Raw genomic sequence first — 20,659 nt, 5'->3', positions numbered from 1 at the left:
TTTCTTTTTTTTTTTGTTTCACCCCACCAGGAATGTTGCCCATTTTCCAAGACATTAAAATACAACTTGTGCTGAGTGAGCAGGAGAATGCAGCGCACAGACCCAGGCTCACCGCGACCACTTCCGTTTCTCTTGTAGTATTTTTAATAGGACAAACCAGGAAAGCATGGCCCCGCCCAGGAATGACGTCATTACGAAGGCGGCTCTCTTCTGGAAGTACTCCTTGGAGGGATGACGTCACGTGAACTGTGCTCCGGAAGTAGCCTGTGTTCCGGTACGTCGGCTTCCTGGTCCGACTTGTACAAGGTGAGCTGTTGCTGGTTGTGCTGCCGGTCTACAGACCTGTGTGTGATGGGAAGGATTTGTAAGGTCGAGCTGAATACCCACATAGATCTCCTGCTGTGGGCTCTTAAAGGGGTATCGCCATGTTGTGCATATGCTATCCGTGTCAGGTGCTCATCCCACCTCTGGGACCCCCAAGTGAAGGGAGAGCAGCCAGCCCTGCATGCACACCTTCAGTTCACGGCTATGGGAATTCCACGAATGGCCAAGTGCTGACTGAGCTATTTCTGGCAGTCCTATAGCAGTGAATGGAGAGCAAGCCGCGCATGCGCCAAGTTGCTCTCCTCACTTTGAGGACCATGTTCTGGAGATAAGTGCAGGGCTCTGGGACCTGCTCCTTTCTGACATTGATGGCATATCCTAGCAGTATGCCGTCCATGCGCCAGATCGGAATACTCCTTTAAATAGCTGCGGGGCCTTTCTTGCCATAAACAAGTGTTGTCAGTTCTCTCCTTAACCTGGCATTGATATCTGACAACCACATACCTGCTGTCAAACAAATACCCAAAAAGGGGAAGGAAGCAGATATCCAAAACTCCAACCCGAAAAAATGTAGTCATCTGACTGTGCAATTTGGTGCACGGAGGGAACGCCACGCTGCAGTGGGGTCCAGTCTAGATGACCATTGAGACCACAGCGCTCATCACAGTCTGAAAGGAAGAATCAGTCCCCTACTTGTACCATCTGGACCTCACTGCAGCCTGGTGTTTTCTCCGCGCACTAAATTGCGCCATCGGCTGAATACGTATTTTCGGGTTGGAGTTTTGGATATCTGCCTCCTTCCCTTTCGGCTGTCAGTGACTGTCAGGTCCCTGGTGCTGATCGGGTGGGTGCAGCTCCTGCCCACACGATCAGCCTGCCGTACATGTATGGCGCTCGTCCTTAAGTCACATCCACCAGTGCTGTACATGTACGGCGGAGATCCTCTACGGGTTAAAATATAACTTTTCTGTGCCGCTGATTGCTGCCAATTCCTTGGCGTCCTCAGGGGTTTTTAGCAGTCTGCTGGAGGACACCAAGGAGTTGGCGAAACATGTTGGGGGGGCAGCTTGTGAAGAGTTTTTAGACAGTGTGAATGTGACATGCGACAAATTACATTAACTGCATGAAATATGGGACCCTGCGATGCAGGAAACGCCGTATAGTCTCCTAGATAGCACTGTGATTCCAACAGCGCAAGCACCTGTTGTAACAGCAAAAAGCAGCTAATTCACAGGCACAGCAATAGGTAGAAACTATTTTATAAGAGGAAATAAACGTTACGTTTTATTTTAAGATTATAAGTAGCACATGTAATTAGAGGACAATCATTGGCCCTAGTGACCATTTGTAAATTGTGAATGTTGCCGTGTCTCAACATGTGTGAACGGGTTAGTTTTGATAATTGAATTAAACCATCTCATCCGGGGGAAAAAATGAGCCCCTACATAAGACAGTCGCCCAAAAAAATAAAGGGTTATCAATATTAAAAGCCCGGACAACCCCTTTAACTCCAAAGCTGGAATTGAAGTCAATGAAATCCAAGTTTTACTGAATCTTTTCCGTCAAAACTATATGAGTCTGCTCAGCTCGTCATGATGCCTGGAGACTGCGCTGCATTTTCATGGTGACAGCTTCTCCTCACCACAGAGGTCACCCGTTCTCTGAACTCATTTGCCCGCTTCCAAATTTAAACATGCCCTATTTGTGAGAGACATGACTAAGTAATCTTCTGTCATTTGTGGTCGCTGAACATGAAGATTGCCTCTGGTTTGGAAGTTACAGAGGGAAAACGGAAAGAACACTGAAGGCATTTATTACATTTTTACACCATTATTATGGCGTTAAAGAGCTGCAGATTATGGCACATGCCACAATTTGCAACGTTTTAAGCTTCTTGTCACTTTTCTAAAGTGACAAGAAAAGGGGTGAGGACGTGTGTGTGTGTGTGGGGGGGGGGGGGGGGGGGGGATTTGCTATGATTTACACCAGAAAATGGAATTTATAGCTCAGGCTGGGGTCTCCTTTCTGGCCCTCAGAGTGCCAGCGATGTGCCTTCTTTATTAAGTGCACAAATCACTGCAAAAAAATGCACCAAAATGATACGCAACTGACAATACTAGCTAATTCCTCAAGCCGATGTTAAAAGCTGAGAACTTTGCTAATATCTTCCAGTCAGGAACATATCGGAGCCCCTAGTATTGTCAGTTGCATATCATTTTGGTGCATTTTTTGCAGTGATTTGTGTATGTATATTTTTTTTTCATCTGCACAATGTATCATTTTGTGTAAGATGTCCTTGTGGTGCATGCGGTCTGCACTGGCATCCTCCATTGTACGCATTTTTTGCTGGGGATTGCCATTATATGCGGACCGCATGCGGAAGAATTGCTCCCCCGGTTAGAGACACGCCACAGTGTCGATAAGGCATTATTCAGATACATAAATGAAAAAAGGAAACTAAAACAAGGAATTACCAAATTAAAAACTAAAGAAGGAAGGTATATGGAAGAAGATAAAGAACTAGCTGACTGCCTCAATGAATACTTCTGTTCAGTTTTTACAAAGGAAAATGAAGGAAAAGGACCTCAGTTAGGAAAGAAGACTAATGAATCTTTTGACGCATGTGTCTTTACAGAGGAAGAGGTTCTAAGTCAGCTGTCTAAAATCAATACAAATAAGTCACAGGGGCCTGATGGGATACACCCAAAGCTATTAAAAGAGCTCAGCGGTGAACTAGCAAAACCATTAACAGATTTATTTAACCAATCACTGGCAACAGGAGTCGTCCCAGAAGATTGGAAATTAGCAAATGTTGTGCCCATTCACAAGAAAGGTAGTAGGGAGGAATCGGGCAACTATAGGCCAGTAAGCCTGACATCAATAGTGGGGAAATTAATGGAAACCATACTTAAGGAGAGGCTTGTGGAACATCTAAAATCCCATGGATTGAAAGATGAAAAACAGCATGGGTTTACTTCATGGAGATCATGTCAAACTAATCTTATTGATTTTTTTGATTGGGTGACTAAAACAATAGATGGCGGAGGTGCAGTAGACATCGCTTATCTAGACTTCAGTAAGGCTTTCAATACTGTCCCACACAGAAGGCTTATCAATAAATTGCAGTCATTGGGCTTGGACTCCCATATTGTTGAATGGGTTAGGCAGTGGCTGAGGGACAGGCAACAGAGGGTTGTAGTCAATGGAGTATATTCAGACCAAGGTCTTGTTACCAGTGGGGTACCTCAGGGATCTGTTCTGGGACCCATATTGTTTAATATCTTTATCAGCGACATTGCAGAAGGCCTCGATGGTAAGGTGTGTCTTTTTGCTGATGACACAAAGATTTGTAACGGGGTTGATGTTCCTGGAGGGATACACCAAATGGAAAAGGATTTAGGAAAACTAGAGGAATGGTAAAAAAATCTGGCAACTAAAATTTAATGTGGATAACTGCAAAATAATGCACCTGGGGCGTAAAAACCCAAGAGCAGAATATAAAATCAGTGATACAGTCCTAACCTCAGTATCTGAGGAAAGGGATTTAGGGGTCATTATTTCAGAAGACTTAAAGGTAGGCAGACAATGTCACAGAGCAGCAGGAAATGCTAGCAGAATGCTTGGGTGTATAGGGAGAGGCATTACCAGTAGAAAGAGGGAGGTGCTCATGCCGCTCTACAGAGCACTAGTGAGACCTCATTTGGAGTATTGTGCGCAGTACTGGAGGCCATATCTCCAGGAGGATATTGATACTTTGGAGAGAGTTCAGAGAAGAGCTACTAAACTAGTACATGGATTGCAGGATAAAACTTACCAGGAAAGATTAAAGGACCTTAACATGTATAGCTTGGAAGAAAGACGAGACAGAGGGGATATGATAGAAACTTTTAAATACATGAAGGGAATCGACAAGGTAAAAGAGGAGAAAATATTTAAAAGAAAAACTGCTACAAGACGACATAGTTTTAAATTAGAGGGGCAAAGGTTTAAAAGTAATATCAGGAAGTATTACTTTACCAAGAGAGTAGTGGATGCATGGAATAGCCTTCCTGCAGAAGTGGTAGCTGCAAATACACTGAAGGAGTTTAAGCATGCATGGGATAGGCATAAGGCCATCCTTCATATAAGATAGGGCCTGGGGCTATCCATAGTACTTAGTATATTGGGCAGACTAGATGGGCCAAATGGTTCTTATCTGCAGACACATTCTATGTGTCTGGGTTTGGAGCATTTCCACCCGTTGAGTTTTTATTTATTAAGTGGGTGCATCCCACTCCAGCGCACAGGGGATGAAGACTGGCTTATGGGGACACCAGTCTTGAGGAATCTCCCCCTCTGAGTATCAAGAGATTTCTGCCAACATTGCAGGGCTCCATTTTCCTTTGTAATGCTTCTCAGTGACTGCGAAATCCTGATGAAAACCCTCCCCATGTTCTTCAAGGGCACCGCAATTAACTACTTAATGACCGCATCATTTCCCCCCCCCCCCTTCCTGACTGGCTGCATTTTCATTTTTTTTTCTCAGTACATGCTTTTTTGAAAGGCATACATTTTATTTTTTCCATTTGGTTATGTAAATAATTTTTGTGTCATTTTCCAGTCATACATACATATGTATGTCTTTAGAGTGTGGGAGGAAACTAAAATATTGAACAGTTATGTCACAAAGGGTTAACTGTTTTTCTAGCTGTGTGAATGGTACTTTTACTTTCACTTTGTACCTTCTAATTATCCTTATTTGTAAATTACTAAGAGGTCATTAACTGAGCTATAATGAGTGTTTATAATGTCAGAGATCAGGAGCCATCAGCTCCTCGGCCTGACAAACAGAGACAATTCAGAACCAGCTACTAGTTTACACTGTTTAGCAAGATTTTTTTTTCTTGCTAAAAAGCACATCTTATAAAGCAGAAAATACGGTAAGTTCTTCCTGTAAAGACCAGAAGAGGTAGTTTACCACTCATCATGCCTTCAGCCACCTCAGAACTGCTAGACGGAACGGCATTAGGTTATCCAAGACTATAAAAATGTCCCTCACAATGAATATACTTACCTGGCTCCCTGCGCTGCTCCTGTTCCCTGCACCGCTGCTGCTGCTTCTCCCCGTGCGCGGATGAAAACATCCGGTGTCGGGGGAGGATCTGGGCGGGTGGAGCAGCCAATGGCATGCGGCGACTGGTATGAACGTCCCTGGCATCACCCGCGATGCGAAGGAGGCTCGTCCACATCACCACCTACCGGGGAGAAGCTGCAGCGGTGGTGCGGGGAGCCTGGTAAGTACTGTATATTCATTGTGAGGGTCCCGGCATATGGGAGACATTTTTATAGTCTTAGATAAACCCTTTAAAGGTGTTGTCTGGGAATAAGTAACCTTATTAAGCAGCCTGCCTCTGCTATGGAAAGATTCATATTTAGCAACTCCCTGTGTGTCGCCTACCTTGTGTCCCTCTTCCGGTTCGCAGATTGTTTAATTCATCCCTGGCAAAGGCATGATTATCTGCTCCACTGCAGCCAACGAATCCAGTCATTAGCTGTAATGGAGCCGATGATCATGTCCATGCCAGGTAGGATGTAAAGTAGCCATGAACCGGAAGATGGACACACGGGAGCCGGAACTCAGGACCGGAGCTGCGGGTAGTAGGTAAGTATGAATCTTTCCATAGCGGAGGCAGGCTGCGGGCACCTGTGAAGTGATGTATACCCAGACAACCCTTTTATGCTGAGCACTGATATAGCCGCTACACTGTTTACTTGTTTCTTTTATTCCACGTGATTCTCTGCCTTTTAGATTTTCTAACAATTCTTACAATTCTTAGGTGTATAACAGTGTTCTCCAGTTACTGAATGCATAGTGCATTGCATATTTGGTTTCAAGAATTTAGAACATTTCTGGAATTTTTAAAATTCTAATGTAATAAATTAATTTTATATTCCAGGTAGTCTGATTACTTACATGATATGTCTGATGTTACAATTTTCCCACAGTAAATTTGTTATTACAGTATTATTGACAATATATGAAGAAGTCGGAGTGTGAACTTTGGCTTACTGACACCACGGCCCTGCCATCTATACAGTGTTTTCTATGAAAGGGAGACCTCCATGTGTGCGCATAGGCAGGCTGGGGTGGCTTATCTAGCACATTGATGTTTGTCTTGTCTTGCTATACACATTAGATAAATGTTGGCAAGTCCGGCCTGCACAGATGCCTCCTGCTACTCCTTCAATGTCATATAGGAGAGGACCCTCTCCCTGTTCAGGACACATGACATTAGCTGAGCCAAGCAGGTGTGTGTGTGGGAAACTTGGTAGAGATGGCTATGGCTGACGTAAGGATCGCAAACCAAAGCTATCCATTTAGTGCTTGGCTGTAATGGAATTTTTTTATTATTTTTTTGTTGCAACGCCTTTTGTTCAAACTACGATTTTATTATGTTTAACAGACCTATATGTGAAGTCGTGTGAATCTTGATACACTGCAAAGCTCCATACAGGCTGCCCACCTGACTGAATGGGGATGGACGGAAGTCACATGACTGAGAACATACTAAAACTTACCTTAGAGATCATATTTCTACTAACTGGAGAGGTGAGCAATTCAAGGAGTTAAGCAACAGAACATTGCTTAGCCTTCTGCATAAAGCTTGGACATGACTGGTGTGGGTATATTGGAATTATTTCATTTAGTTTCGCTCTTTTGTTCAAAAATATTTAGGATTATGGGCCAGTAAAGAAGTCCAGGAAGCATGTGACATCTAGCAGTCAATCCAGCATGTCCGGAGGATGGAACCGGAGCCAGAGTCCCATCTCAGAGCCTCCGTCCCACTTATTTCTACATGTAAGGAACAATGAGCAGAAGATCCTGGACCTCGCCAACAAAATCATTGAGCTGCTGACTGGAGAGGTGACCACGTACATATATACTTTGTTTTTCCTACTAATCTTAAATCATCTTAGTATTACCTGCACAGTGAACGCCGTAAAAAGCAAAGAAAAAAAATCCCTATAATGGAAGCACTTGGTATGGATTTGCTTTATAAGAAGCACTGCCATTTTCCCGCACCTTTTGGGGAAAAACGTCCATCTTAGGCCTCATGCACACGGACGTTTTTTTTGCGGTCTGCAAAAACGGTTTCTTTTATTCCGTGATCCGTGTCCGTTTTTTCTTCCGTGGGTCTTCCTTGATTTTTGGAGGATCCACGGACTGCAAACACAGATCACGGACACGGATGCCAAAAGGTGCATTTTCCGATTTTTCCACGGACCCATTGAAAGTCAATAGGTCCGCGGAAAAAAACTGAAAACAGGACAATGGCCGCGGATGCACGCAACTGTCGTGTGCATGAGGCCTAATGGAGTGAAAAATGCAGTATGTGATTTTTGGACGGATATCACAAGTTTAGTTATTCTTAGGCTACTTTCACACTAGTGCTTGATTGGATCCGTTCTGAACGGATCCGATCATATTAATGCAGACGGAGGCTCCGTTCAGTACAGATCCGTCTGCATTAATAACTTAGAAAAATTTCTAAGTGCGCAAGATGCCTGAGCGGATCCGTTCAGACCTTCAATGTAAAGTCAATGGGGGACGGATCCGCTTGAAGATTGAGCCATATGGTGTCATCTTCAAGCGGATCCGTTCCCATTGACTTACATTGTAAGTCTGAACGGATCCGCTCGCCTCCGCACGGCCAGGCGTTCAGCTGTCCGCCTGGCCGTGTGGAGGCGAGCGGAGCGGAGGCTGAACGCCGCCAGACTGATGCAGTCTGAGCGGATCCGCTCCATTCAGACTGCATCAGGGCTGGACGGAGGCGTTCAGGTCCGCTTGTGAGCTCCTTCAAACGGAGCTCACGAGCGGACCGACGAACGCTAGTCTGAAAGTAGCCTTAGTGATATCATTTTAATAAACAAAAAAGATACTTGTCAGAAGCTACAGGGTTTGTGTGTTCTGTAAGGCCAGGGTGATGCAGCAGGCAGTGAATGGGTTGATGCCAAAATAGGAACATTGACCACATATATAATCAATATCAGTTCAAATATCCTCAATATCATCTTGGGTTGAAAACTTGTACATTTTTCAGTGTTTTGGTATCCCTGTGGAATCCCCTTACTTCCTGCATATCTCTCAAATCTGTGGGTGGCCCTACATTACATACTGAGCGCTGTCACTCACCCTGTATGCTACCATCTAACCAGCACATATTTCCTCAATATGGGCAAAGCAGTACAAGGAATACAGTCAGGGTAACACAGAGTTAAATTAGTGTATGAGAAAGACATTAATGACACTATGGGTTTGTGTTGATGACTGTATCATTGTGTGTGCCAGGTCCCTAACAAGTTTCAAGAGGAAAATGGTGATTCTTCAGTGGACGAGTGGGAGTATTTAGAAAGATGCAAGAATCTTAACATGAAAGTCAAGAAGGAGACTCTGCATCACTGCACTTCACCGGGTAAGAAGAGATTTCTAAACTGAGCCTGCAGATCTGTGGCCTAGCTATTAGCGGCATTTACCATAGAGTAGTGAGAGCCTTCCTGATCTCAATGGTCTGTTACTCCTGTGACAACATTAAGCACTTTTAGAGAACTGACTTGTGACACCACGCAGCGCTGAGAGAGAAAAATCCAGTGAAGGCGCCTGCCCCTTCCTCTGGACATTGGATACTAGGTGTATTTCCAGTGCACAACAAGAAAAAAATGTCAATCATAGTCGAGGAGGGTGGGCATGCTTCATTAGACCCATCTTTCCCCTCACCCATGACGGCATCCCATGCGACCAGGGACCTTCCATCCGGGACAGGAAACCTGAGAAGATAAAAGGTTCACACCCCCACCAAGCACCAGTTCAGGTTTCCTGTCCTCCGGATAGGAAGTTCCTGGAAAGCTCTTAAGGATGGTTCTCACCGGCAGCTGGGGGGAGGCCCAGGTTCTGATCCGTTAGGTGGCCTTCCTTCAGACGGCTGAAGGCTTTTCGCGGGCTGCTGCCTATAGTCTGTTTTTCCCCCGCATTCCGGCGCCGATCCCGAGGGAGCCGCTGTGGACGTGTTCAGGCGGCTTCCCTCATGCTGTTCGGCGTCGTTCCCTGGCCTCCTGGGGGCGTCTGCGCATGCGCGCGCTTCTGGCGGGGCTTAACCCGGAAGTAGGGGAAAAAACGCCGGAATAGTCTAGGCGCGTCTTTTAAAATATAAATGTGGCTGCGGGGGGAATCCAGCCAGCTGATGTAGCACACAGTGCTGTGCTGAAGCGGCTCGTTTCCCTGCAAAGATGTCCAAGCCGGTAGATGGACGCGCCGAACCCCTGGAACCCTCGAGGCCTGCTAGTCCGGTACCAGTCCTGAGGAGTGGGGACAAAGATCAGTGGTGAGGTGGATCTTTTTCTTTATTAATGGGGTGTTATTTGCTTGGCTTGTTTAGGTTGCAAAGACCCCCCCCCAAAAAGCGACTTCAAAAACAAAACATAAGGAGTGTGCGGGATGTAAAGTGGCCCTGGCATCCTCTTATTCTAAACCGTTATGCACCCCGTGTATTGATAAGTTGGTGGTGGAGGAATCTCAGAGCCTCTCCAAAAACATGAGGTCCTTAATAAGATCTGAGGTCAGGGCCTCCTTAAAGTCATTGAATAAAAGCCGCCATAGGTCACCAGAGAAGTCCCTGGAGGTTATGGATTCTGATATAGACCACTCCGAAGTGGAGGAAAGAGAAGCGGGCCAGTTATTTTCTAACGACGCTACATCGTCAGAAGATGAGGAAGCAGGGGGTTCCTTTTTTTCGCCTGAGGACACCCAAAACCTTCTTAAAGCTGTTTGAGCGACAATGCAACTGGAAGATGTGAAACAGGCTAAGGCTCCTTTCACACTAGCGTTCACCGGTCCGCTTGTGAGCTCCGTTTGAAGGAGCTCACGAGCGGACCCGAACGCCTCCGTCCAGCCCTGATGCAGTCTGAATGGATGCGGATCCGCTCAGACTGCATCAGTCTGGCGGCGTTCAGCCTCCGCTCCGCTCGCCTCCGCACGGACAGGCGGACAGCTGAACGCTGCTTGCAGCGTTGGGGTGTCCCCCTGGCCGTGCGGAGGCGTACGGATCCGTCCAGACTTACAATGTAAGTCAATGGGGACGGATCCGTTTGAAGATGCCACAATATGGCTCAATCTTCAAGCGGATCCGTCCCCCATTGACTTTACATTGTAAGTCTGGACGGATCCGTCCGAGGCTATTTTCACACTTAGCTTTTTTTTGCTAATATAATGCAGACGGATCCGTTCTGAACGGAGCCTCCGTCTGCATTATTATGATCGGATCCGTTCAGAACGGATCCGATCGAACGCTAGTGTGAAAGTAGCCTAAGTCAACAGCAGATATAGCTTTTCAGGGGTTAGGCCCCAGAAAGCATACGGTTTTCACCATTCACAGAAATATCCAAGCATTAATTAGGAAGGAATGGAAAAATCCAGATAGGAAGTTTTTTTTATCCCAAATTCAGTTAAAAGGAAATATCCCTTTGATGAGAAAGTAGCAGCTATTTGGGACAAGGCCCCTACAGTAGACGCTCCGGTTGCAAAGATCGCCAAGAAGTCTGCTCTACCGTTTGATGATTTGGGTAGCCTGTCTGACCCTTTAGACAAGAAAGCGGATTTTTATTTAAACAAGGCATGGGAATCGTCCTCTACCTGCCTGAGACCTGCTGTCGCAGCATCATGGGTTTCTAGATCACTGCATATCTGGCTAGAACAGTTAGAACAGCATCTCAGTGAGAAAAATCCAAGAAAATACATTTTGGCCTCCCTTCCTGCCTTTTTTAAGGCCACCGACTTTCTTGCAGATGCCTCCACGGATATGATTAGGTGTTCGGCCAGATCATCCGCCATGTCCAATGCGGCTAGGAGAGCTATCTGGCTGAAATCCTGGAAAGCGGATCAGGGCTCGAATGCCAGACTGTGCTCCATCCCTTGTGAGGGTGACAGGCTTTTTGGGTCGTCTCTTGAAGACATACTTGAAAAAGCTTCAGACAAAAAGGGCTTTCCGGTTTCCCAACGCCCCCCCCCCCTTTTTTCGTAGATACCAGAATAAAAAACAAAGGGGTAGACAGTACGACAGAAGGGAAAAGGATAGATTTCCTAAGAAATCCGGCGGTTTCCTTTTTAAGCCCCAGGACCCAAGACCTAAGGATAAGCAATTCAGATGGCCTAAGCTACTAGACTCCCGTTTCCAGTCAATTAAAACGTAACGTTTATTTCTTTAATTAAAGATAATACAAAACAGGAGAAAAAAGAAAAATATTTTTAAAATTTAAAAGGTGCTGTATTGATTCAAGCGGCAGAAGTTAGGGTTGCTTCACCCATATCTACGGCCTCCTCCTTTTTGTGCGTGCATTTTACTTTCCATTTTCTGTTGCCAATATTAATTGGTATACCTAAATGTATCGCATAATGGAGGATCACCTATCAGGTCGCTTTCTAAGAGATCACTTCCTCTGTCATTGTATCATTAGCACGACTCTCTGCCGCTGGAGTGTCTAAGTGTAGTGAGTCTGCAGATACTCCTCACTAAGACACTAATACCAACATGCACCTAATTTAAAAACAGAGGTATAGCTCCCCCAACATGTTTACCACTAACCGTGGCTTCTTCAGGGGGATGGAGGTTGATAGTAGCTCCATCCCCCTGAAGAAGCCACGGTTAGTGGTGAAACATGTTGGGGGAGCTATACCTCTGTTTTTAAATTAGGTGCATGTTGGTATTAGTGTCTTAGTGAGGAGTATCTGCAGACTCACTACACTTAGACACTCCAGCGGCAGAGAGTCGTGCTAATGATACAATGACATAGAGGAAGTGATCTCTTAGAAAGCGACCTGATAGGTGATCCTCCATTATGCGATACATTTAGGTATACCAATTAATATTGGCAACAGAAAATGGAAAGTAAAAGGCATGCACAAAAAGGAGGCCGTAGATATGGGTGAAGCAACCCTAACTTCTACCGCTTGAATCCATACAGCACCTTTTTAATTTTAAAAATATTTTTCTTTTTTCTCCTGTTTTGTATTATCTTTAATTAAAGAAATAAACGTTACATTTTAATTGACTGGAAACGGGAGTCTAGTAGCTTAGGCTATCTGAACTATATTTGTTAAAATATCCCGGGTCTAAAGGGTCAATGAAATATAAGGATAAGCAATTATTGCGGAGGTGGCTTTCTTTCTAAGATTGTCAGGGGTTCCGTTGCTGCCACATCTAGACGACTTCCTGTTTATTTCCCAGACCAAAGAAAAGTTAAACCAAAACATCAGTGTTTCCTGCGCCCTGTTAAAGAACCTGGGCTGGAAAATAAATTGGAAAAAGTCTTGCCTGTCACCATCTCAGACTTGTGTGTTTTTAGGCATCCTGTTAGATTCCCGGGTAGAAAAAAACTTTCCTCCCGTCCACCAAGATAATCTCCATCAGGGAACATGTTTGGGATCTTTTCAGGTCCTACCTCTGCTCGTTCAGAAGGGCGATGGGAGTACTGGGCCACCTGACAGCAACAATTCCCGCTGTCCCATATCCGCAGGCCCATACAAGGAAGCTACAGTCGTGCATCCTGCACCAATGGGACGGCTGCAATCAGTTGTTAGACCGGTCTTTCCATTTATCCGCGGAAGCGAGGATGTCTCTTCTTTGGTGGACGGTGCCAGAGAATCTTTCAGCATGGGTACCCTGGTCTTTTCAGGATCCGATAATAATAGCTAGGGATGGGGGTGGGGGGCTCACTCAGAGAACAAAGGTTGGCAAGGGAGGTGGGACTTGAACACCAGGAAAGCCACCTCAACTTCAAAGAACTAAAGGCAGTGGAAATGGCGTTAAAAGCGATAGTTCCTGGGCAGAGGCCGTTATTATAGCTTTGCAGGATTTGTATAGTGGAGGCGTCCTACGCTCATTCTCTCAAATCCAGGAGCAATATGGTTTGGCACGCACCCAATTCTTTAAATACCTACAGATTAGGCATGCTCTGCAAGAACAATTTAGAGATAGAAACAGAGCCATCTCTTACCCCCTCATAGGAGTTATTAAGTCTCAGGGACCTCGGGGCGTAGTATCTGTGCTCTACACCCATCTCCTAGAGAATCACATGTCCGCGCAACCTATACTCGCTGAGGCGAGGTGGAAAGGGAATATCCCGCTTCTCTCGGCGGAGGATTGGTCAGAGGCGTTAGAGGCGGTAACTAGGGTATCTCCCTCAATCAATAATAGGTTGATCCAGTTATTTATGTTACACCGCAGCTACTTGACCCCCACTAGATCGCACAGGATGGGGAGACTTCCCCATTCCAACAGTTTGAGGTGTTCTCATAATAACGCGGATTTCTGGCATATGATGTGGGACTGCGTTCACATTAAGTCATATTGGCAGGCAGTACTGGGAGTGCTTTCATCATTGGGCCTAGGTCCTGTTCCGCTATGTCCCAAGGTGTGTCTGTTGGGTATCCTAGACAATGATGGCTGGACTCATTATAACAAGATATTCTTAAGTGAATCCCTGTTCTTGGCCCGTAAGGTTATTGCCCTCAAATGGATGGCGGATGATTTCCCGACTTTGGGGATATGGAAAAGGTTGGTTAACCAGGTGATTCCCTTTGAGAAAGTGATATTTGTTAATAGAAAGTGTCCAGATAAGTTCCAGAAAGTGTGGGGTTTATGGTGTGTCTCACACTTAACAACCTCAATGGGGTCTGCAGTCTCTGTTGGTCCTGGATAGGATCGATATAAATTTTCATTTTTTTCTGTTTTGCCCTACTCGGTTTATTGTATCTCTGATGTGTAAGCCCTGAAATGATGCACCCTCTCTTCATTTGATTGATTGTGTATGTATAATCACTGTCTTTCCATGTGACCAGATCTGTACTATGTTTTGGTATCCTCTCTATGCAACTGTACCACTGATGTGCCTTGTTACTCTTGTTTCAATAAAACGAGTTTAAAAAAAAAAAAAGCGATAGTTCCGGACATATCCCACAAGAAAATAATTCTATACTCGGGCAACTTAACAACAGTCGCATACGTCAACCATCAGGGTGAACAAGGGTACCTTCTCTGGCAATACTCCTGTCACCAGATTTTTCAGCTAGCAGAATAGAAACATCTATCCCTGTCGGCAGTCCACATAAAAGGGAAGGAGAACATAGTGGCCGATTTTCTGAGCCGCACCCAGCTAAAACAGGGAGATTGGTGTCTAAACCCAGAGGTATTCTCCCAGTTAACTAAAAAATTTGGTCTCCCCACGGTAGACCTGTTTGCCTCCAGGAAGAACAAGAAAGTAGAGAGATTCTTCTCCCTAAATCGTTTGGACGATCCAACAGCCCTAGACGGATTGGCACAGGATTGGTCTCAGGAGGAGGGTTATGCCTTCCCTCCTTTTTCCCTAATTCCGCAGGTCCTAAAGAAAGTCCAGAGGGAGAAAGCGATAATTACCCTAGTTGCCCCAGTATGGCCGAAAAGGTCCTGGTACTCCTGCCTCCTAGACTTAGCGATAGCCCCCCCCCCCCCCCCCCATGGATTCTACCTCCCCGGGAGGATCTATTGCATCAAGGCCCAATCCTGCATCCCAATCCAAAAATCTTGCACCTGGCAGTGTGGAGATTGAAAGGGGGATTTGGTTAGGTTGGGGTCTGTCCCAATCAGTAGTGACCACCGTTCTGGGAAGTAGGAAAGCTACTACAGCTAGGAAGTATAATAAGATCTGGGAGGTCTTCTCCTCCTTCTTAGGGATCGATCCTGACCCCTTATCTCCTCCAAATGTCTCAAGGGTCCTAGACTTTTTACAAGCTGGTCTGGATAAGGGGCTTAGGGCTTCCACCCTGAGAGTGCATTTGGCAGCTTTAAGTTACTTTTTTGATATGCAGCTGCCCCTTCATCCTTGGGTAAAAAGATTTCTTTCGGCGGCCTCCAGGGCCCACCCTTCGATAAGACCTTTACGGCCCTGTCACAGAAACCTTTTGAACCCCTGTCAGAGATCCCCATATATATATATGCTCTCCTTTAAGATGTCCTTTTTACTGGCCATTACTTCAGCTAGAAGGATTTCAGAGATTCAAGCCTTCTCGGCTTTTCCACCTTATACCCAGATCTTAGATGACGTTGTCCTTCCAGCCAAAAGTGGTTACGGACTTCCACAGAAGTCAAGATGTTATCCTTCCATCTTTCTGCACAAATCCTTCCAATGATTTAGAAAGGGAGTATCATTGCCTGGACGTCAAAAGATGTTTGTTAACTTATTTGGAGTCTACCTTGGCCTGGAGGTTGGAAGAAAACCTCCTTATTCAGTTTTGGGGTAGAAATAAGGGGTGGAAAGTGTCATTGCTAGATGGGTCAAAAGGGCCATTTCCGAACCCTATCTAGCACAGGGTCTCTCACCCCCTTCAGGGTTTGGAGCTCACTTCACCTGAGCTACGTCCTGGGCCGAGAAGGCGGATGCCTCTCTGGCTCAAATTTGTAGAGCAGCAACGTGGAGTTCTCCACATACGTTCTTAAAGCATTACAGGCTCCAACTTCACGCGGATACCGCCTTTGGTAGGAAGGTGCTTCAGGCAGTGGTCCCTCCCTAGTTTCCACATTAATAGTCTATCTCGCATGGGGTGCCGTCATGGGTAAGGGTAAAACAACATTGCTTACCAGTAATTGGTTTTCTCGATACCCATGACGGCACCCCCAAAAAATCCCCCCCCAAAAAAGAAGAGGTTTCTAGGTATTATAGTTACCTTAGTAGGTTATATGCGGAGCAGCCTGCTACTCCTTGATAAGATTCTTGGGGAAATTCCCTAATGTACAGTCTAGTTCAGAAGAGATATAATGTACCGTATTGGATCTCTTTCTTTTTTTCTCTCCCTCTCCTCCGGAGTACTGTTTATTACTATCACTGGTGCTTGGTGGGGGTGTGAACCTTTTATCTTCTCAGGTTTCCTGTCCCGGATGGGAGGTCCCTGGTTGCATGGGGTGCCATCCTGGTTACCGGTAAGCAATGTTGTTTTCTCAACTCTAGAGTTATACAGGTCAGTTCTCTGAAAGTGCTGAAAGGGATTGTGCAGCCAGTACATATTGATGACCTAGTGTCAGGATAGGTAATCAATATCTGATCGGTGGAGGCCCCACTCCCGGCACTCACACTAATGCTGTTCCTCTTTTAGAGTACATTGTGCGCTGTCTTGGAAGTCTCGACGGGGCAGTGTTATTACAAGTGCTTATTCCATTTACTTGACGCCACAGACTGTGATCTTGAAGAGGGAGCAGCCATCTCTTCTTCAAACAGCTGATCGGCAGAAGTGCCTGGAGTTGGACTCCCACCAATCAGATCTTGATGACTAGGGATAAGCGAATCGAAGTCGATTCGCATAAAACTTTGTTCTAATACTGTACAAAGCAGGAGCAGGAATTCTTGCGAGACTTCGTGCAATAACTTCATAAATTAATTTATACTGTAAAAAAAAAACATTTCCTGAACCCTCCTCTCCTGCTCCGTACAGTATTAGAACAAAGTTTTATGCAAATGGACTTCGGATGTTTCACCCAAAGTCGATTCTCTCATCGCTATTGATGACCTATCCTGAGGATAGATCATCAATAATATGTACTGGCTGCAAAGCGCCTTTAATGTCATCATGGGAGTGACGAACCTGAAATCGGCAGGTTGGTCACACACTATACTGTCCTTGGTGTGGGCAGCATATAGGAGCTGATGGGTTCCCTTTAATACTTTTCTTTAAATCCATACATGCTGAGGCTAAAAGTTCTGGAAAAATCTGTTGGCTCACAGTTCTTTTCCAGGGTAGTTTTCCAGTATATAGTCCAGTGTTTGCAGTTAATGCAATGTATTAAAATTCTGATTTTTTTTTTTTCATGCCAAGGAACCTTCTATTATTTGGTAATGTACAGTGTATTTGTCTCCCAACAGATCTCACTGATGATACAGAAATATCAGGGCGGTCTCCCTCCATCATTTGTTCACGGGATGGTTTGACTGACCACAAAATTGCTATAAACATGGCAAAATACTCATCAGATATGAACAGTCCAGAGAGTGCTGTGGAGACACCAGCTTTTTGTAAAGAAATATGTCCCACCAAGACTAAAATATATAAAAGTACACAATATATACAGTGCTCACCTCCCTGTGTAAAGGAGGAACCCGTCTCATGCGGTGGGGAAAAGATCTCAAACACTGATCTCTACTCACCCACTCGCCATTTATCATATGCATATTTTCATTCTAAAGAAGGTAAGGAAGAAAATGTCACTGACCCTGAAATGTGCAGAGATCCTCAACAGTTCAATGATGTCTATGCAGCTATGGATCATTATAGTGAAGATCCAACTCCTCATATAAAAGAGGAACCTGTCTCAGGTGATGAAAGAAATCTTGTGGACAATCCATTACCATCATGGGTTTATACTAAAAGTGACAACAAATATAAAAAGAAAGATCCCATGTGTTTCATTTGTGTGGAATGTGGAAAGAATTTTCCTTACAAGTCACATCTCCTTCGACATCAGAAGATTCACATGGAAGAGAGGCCGTTTTCTTGCCTTGATTGTGGCAAAAGCTTTAAGTTGAATTCTAATCTTCTAAGTCACCAACGAATCCACACTGGAAAGAAGCCCTTTTCCTGCTCGGACTGTGGGAAGTGTTTTATCAGCAAATCTGAGCTAGTGAAACACAAGAGAATTCACACAGGAGAAAAGCCATACCCATGTTTGGAATGTGGAAGATGTTTTTCGAGAGTATCAAATCTTATTGACCACAATAAAATACACACTGGTGAAAAGCCGCATTGCTGTTCGGAATGTGGCAAGTGTTTTAGACGTCATTCTAACCTACTAAGTCATCAGAAGACTCACACTATTGATAAAGTGTATGCCTGCCAAGAATGTTCTGCCTGCTTCCTTACCAACTCTGAACTTCTCAAACATCAAAAGACTCATTCAGAAGGAAACACTATTTCTCCGCAGACCATGGTCACTGTTATGTAAATGCAAACGATCCACAACAAATGTCTTTTTAAGAAATTAAAGAAGCATTCTGCTGTTAAATGCAAGGAATATAAAGGGTTACTCACCCTAGAATGCATAGTAATGCAAGTAATAGTTTTATTACAGGTTCATCTGCACTTTTTATTTTTCTTAAATATTCCTGAAATCTACATGTATTATTTTACAGTATTACATTAAAGGGGTATTCTATTACAGGTTATTCGCCTATCCAGTGGATAGGGGATAACTGTTAGATTGGTGGCGGCCCACCTGTTGGGACTCTGACTGATCATGAGAATGGGGTCCTGTTTCCCCTGTGTGAATGTAGCGGTGATTGAGCATGCAGCCTATTTCTCTATTCATCTCTATGGCACTGCTGGATATAGTAGAGTATGGCGCTAGGGTCCCCCTTTCTTGTGATCACTGGGAGGATTCAGCTGTGAGAGCCTCAGTGATCTATCACTTATTCCCTATCCAGGGGAATTGGGATAACTGATTGTAACTGTAATACCCCTTTTAATGACAACCAGTCTCCTTGTAAAGGAAGTTAAAACTCTACCCCTATACCTTATTCAATGCATATTCATATGCTCTTGTATATATTCTTGAGTGCTGACAAATATTATTAAAGGGGTTATCCAATAGTACAAATGCCCCACCTATAGACGGTACTTACCCAGTCCCAACACCCGTGTCCCTCTGGATCCCTGCACGGCCACCACTGCATCTAAAGATCTGGCAACGGGAGGGAGGGGGAGCAGCCACTAGCAGGCCGCGATGGTGACCAGCTTCCCTATCATCGCGAGTGCTGGGGACCGGATAAGTATTGTCTATAGGAGGGGCCTGGTCATTGTGTTTTTTTTTAGACTATTGGATAACCCCTTTGAAGCATAAAAACTCCAAAAACATTGTAGCTCGGTTTGTTAGGGTTCTCGAGAACTGAACGTAGGATTAGTACCTAAGGAGATGGGCTGGAGATGTCCACATGGATATTTGACCTTGGAAGTGCCATATGGCAAGTAATGTCATTACTGAATTAGCAGTGCATGTGATGTATACAATGGAGTGAGGGAACACCAACCCCAATCAGTATTTCAGAATATAGGACTGAAAGAGTGGATATGATGATCCTCATATACGGGACCACAAATCCCTGAATTATAATATCAAAGTTTCACAACCAGGACATCTGCTATTTGAGGTGCAGATGACTGGTCACTGGATGCTATCTGAAACATAGACTGTTCATGAATGGGGACTGCAGTCCCACAGATGACATACAGAAGGATATTTTTGCACAGGTAGTGTCAATCCACTAGGCGCAGTCAGCTGCGCTCCAAGGTTTGCTGTCATTAAACATTTAGGATTTTTTTTTGTGCCGTAACAACCCCAGGTGAAATGTCTGCCACTGCATCTCTTCCACCTGAGGAGAAGATGGGTGAAAGCTTCAGACTCACTTGGTTTAATGCTTTATTTGTTTCATGTGAAACAAGCTCATAGCCTTTGAGAATTCATAGACTTCCTATTGCGGAGAACATTGATAGGCGCTCCTAGAAGAATCCCACCTCTAGGCTTTAAAAGTAGTGTTGAGCGAACTTGTGTTTCTAGTTCGGCGTACAAGGTTCTGGTTATCTAAGTATTCCATTATGGATTGCGTACCGCACGGACCATAAGTTATGGTCTGTGGTAGTGGAATCCATAACGGAATTCTTAGGTATCCCGAACCTTGTACGCCAAACTTTAAACAAGCCCACCTGCTCCTCCTTCTCCTTTCTGAAGCAGTGGCATCTGCCAGAGTGAACCCAATTGAGTTCTCACAGCTCGAAGCAGACAAAGCCTCTCACTCAGCCTTAGCCCTCATGCACATGGCAGTTGTTTTGGTCCGCATCTGAGCCGCAGTTTTGGCGTCTCGGATGCGGACCCATTCACTTCAATGGGGCTGCAAAAGATGCTCCATTCCGTGGCCCAGCAAAAAAAAATATAACATGTCGTATTCTTGTCAAGAATAGGCAGTTATATTAAAGGCTGTCCGTGCCGTTCTGCAAATTGCGGAACGCGCACTCCGTGTTTTGCGGACCGCAAAACACACCACGGTCGTGTGCATGTAGCCTTACGGCTCAAGCACACAAATGTATTTTTTGTTCATCTCCATTAAGTTTATTTTTTATTTTATTTTTGCGGCCTGTATGCAGAACCATTCACTTCAATGGGGCAGCATTCTGTGTTCAGGTGGGCATTCCACAAAAATATAGGACATGTTATATTATTGTTCGCATTACGGACAAGGATATGACTGTTCCGTAAAATGCCACATTCATGTGCATGAGCCCTTACTGAGA

The 20,659-nt window shown here is 44.8% G+C and overlaps 1 protein-coding gene across 3 annotated transcripts; it reads left to right on the top strand.

Moving 5' to 3' along the window:
- The first annotated feature begins 230 nt into the window (after positions 1-230).
- LOC122941354 (oocyte zinc finger protein XlCOF8.4-like) lies at positions 231-18,389 on the top strand. Of its 3 annotated transcripts, none has more exons than XM_044298528.1 (5): positions 231-306; positions 6,768-6,913; positions 7,040-7,228; positions 8,654-8,777; positions 17,245-18,389. In XM_044298528.1, exons 2-5 carry the CDS (start codon positions 6,836-6,838, stop codon positions 18,318-18,320), a joined length of 1,467 nt encoding a protein of 488 aa, XP_044154463.1. In that variant the 5' UTR covers positions 231-306; positions 6,768-6,835; the 3' UTR covers positions 18,321-18,389. The 3 variants fall into 3 exon arrangements, with proteins under 3 accessions (XP_044154463.1, XP_044154465.1, XP_044154464.1); XM_044298530.1 differs by lacking the exon at positions 231-306 and adding an exon at positions 397-417; XM_044298529.1 differs by lacking the exon at positions 231-306 and adding an exon at positions 6,510-6,612.
- Positions 18,390-20,659: the final 2,270 nt, after the last annotated feature.

The sequence above is a fragment of the Bufo gargarizans genome, chromosome 6 (genome assembly GCF_014858855.1).
Source record: "Bufo gargarizans isolate SCDJY-AF-19 chromosome 6, ASM1485885v1, whole genome shotgun sequence".
NCBI lineage: Eukaryota > Metazoa > Chordata > Amphibia > Anura > Bufonidae > Bufo > Bufo gargarizans.
Note: the sequence above shows the minus strand (reverse complement) of the source record. Positions and strands in the feature narration are given on the sequence as shown.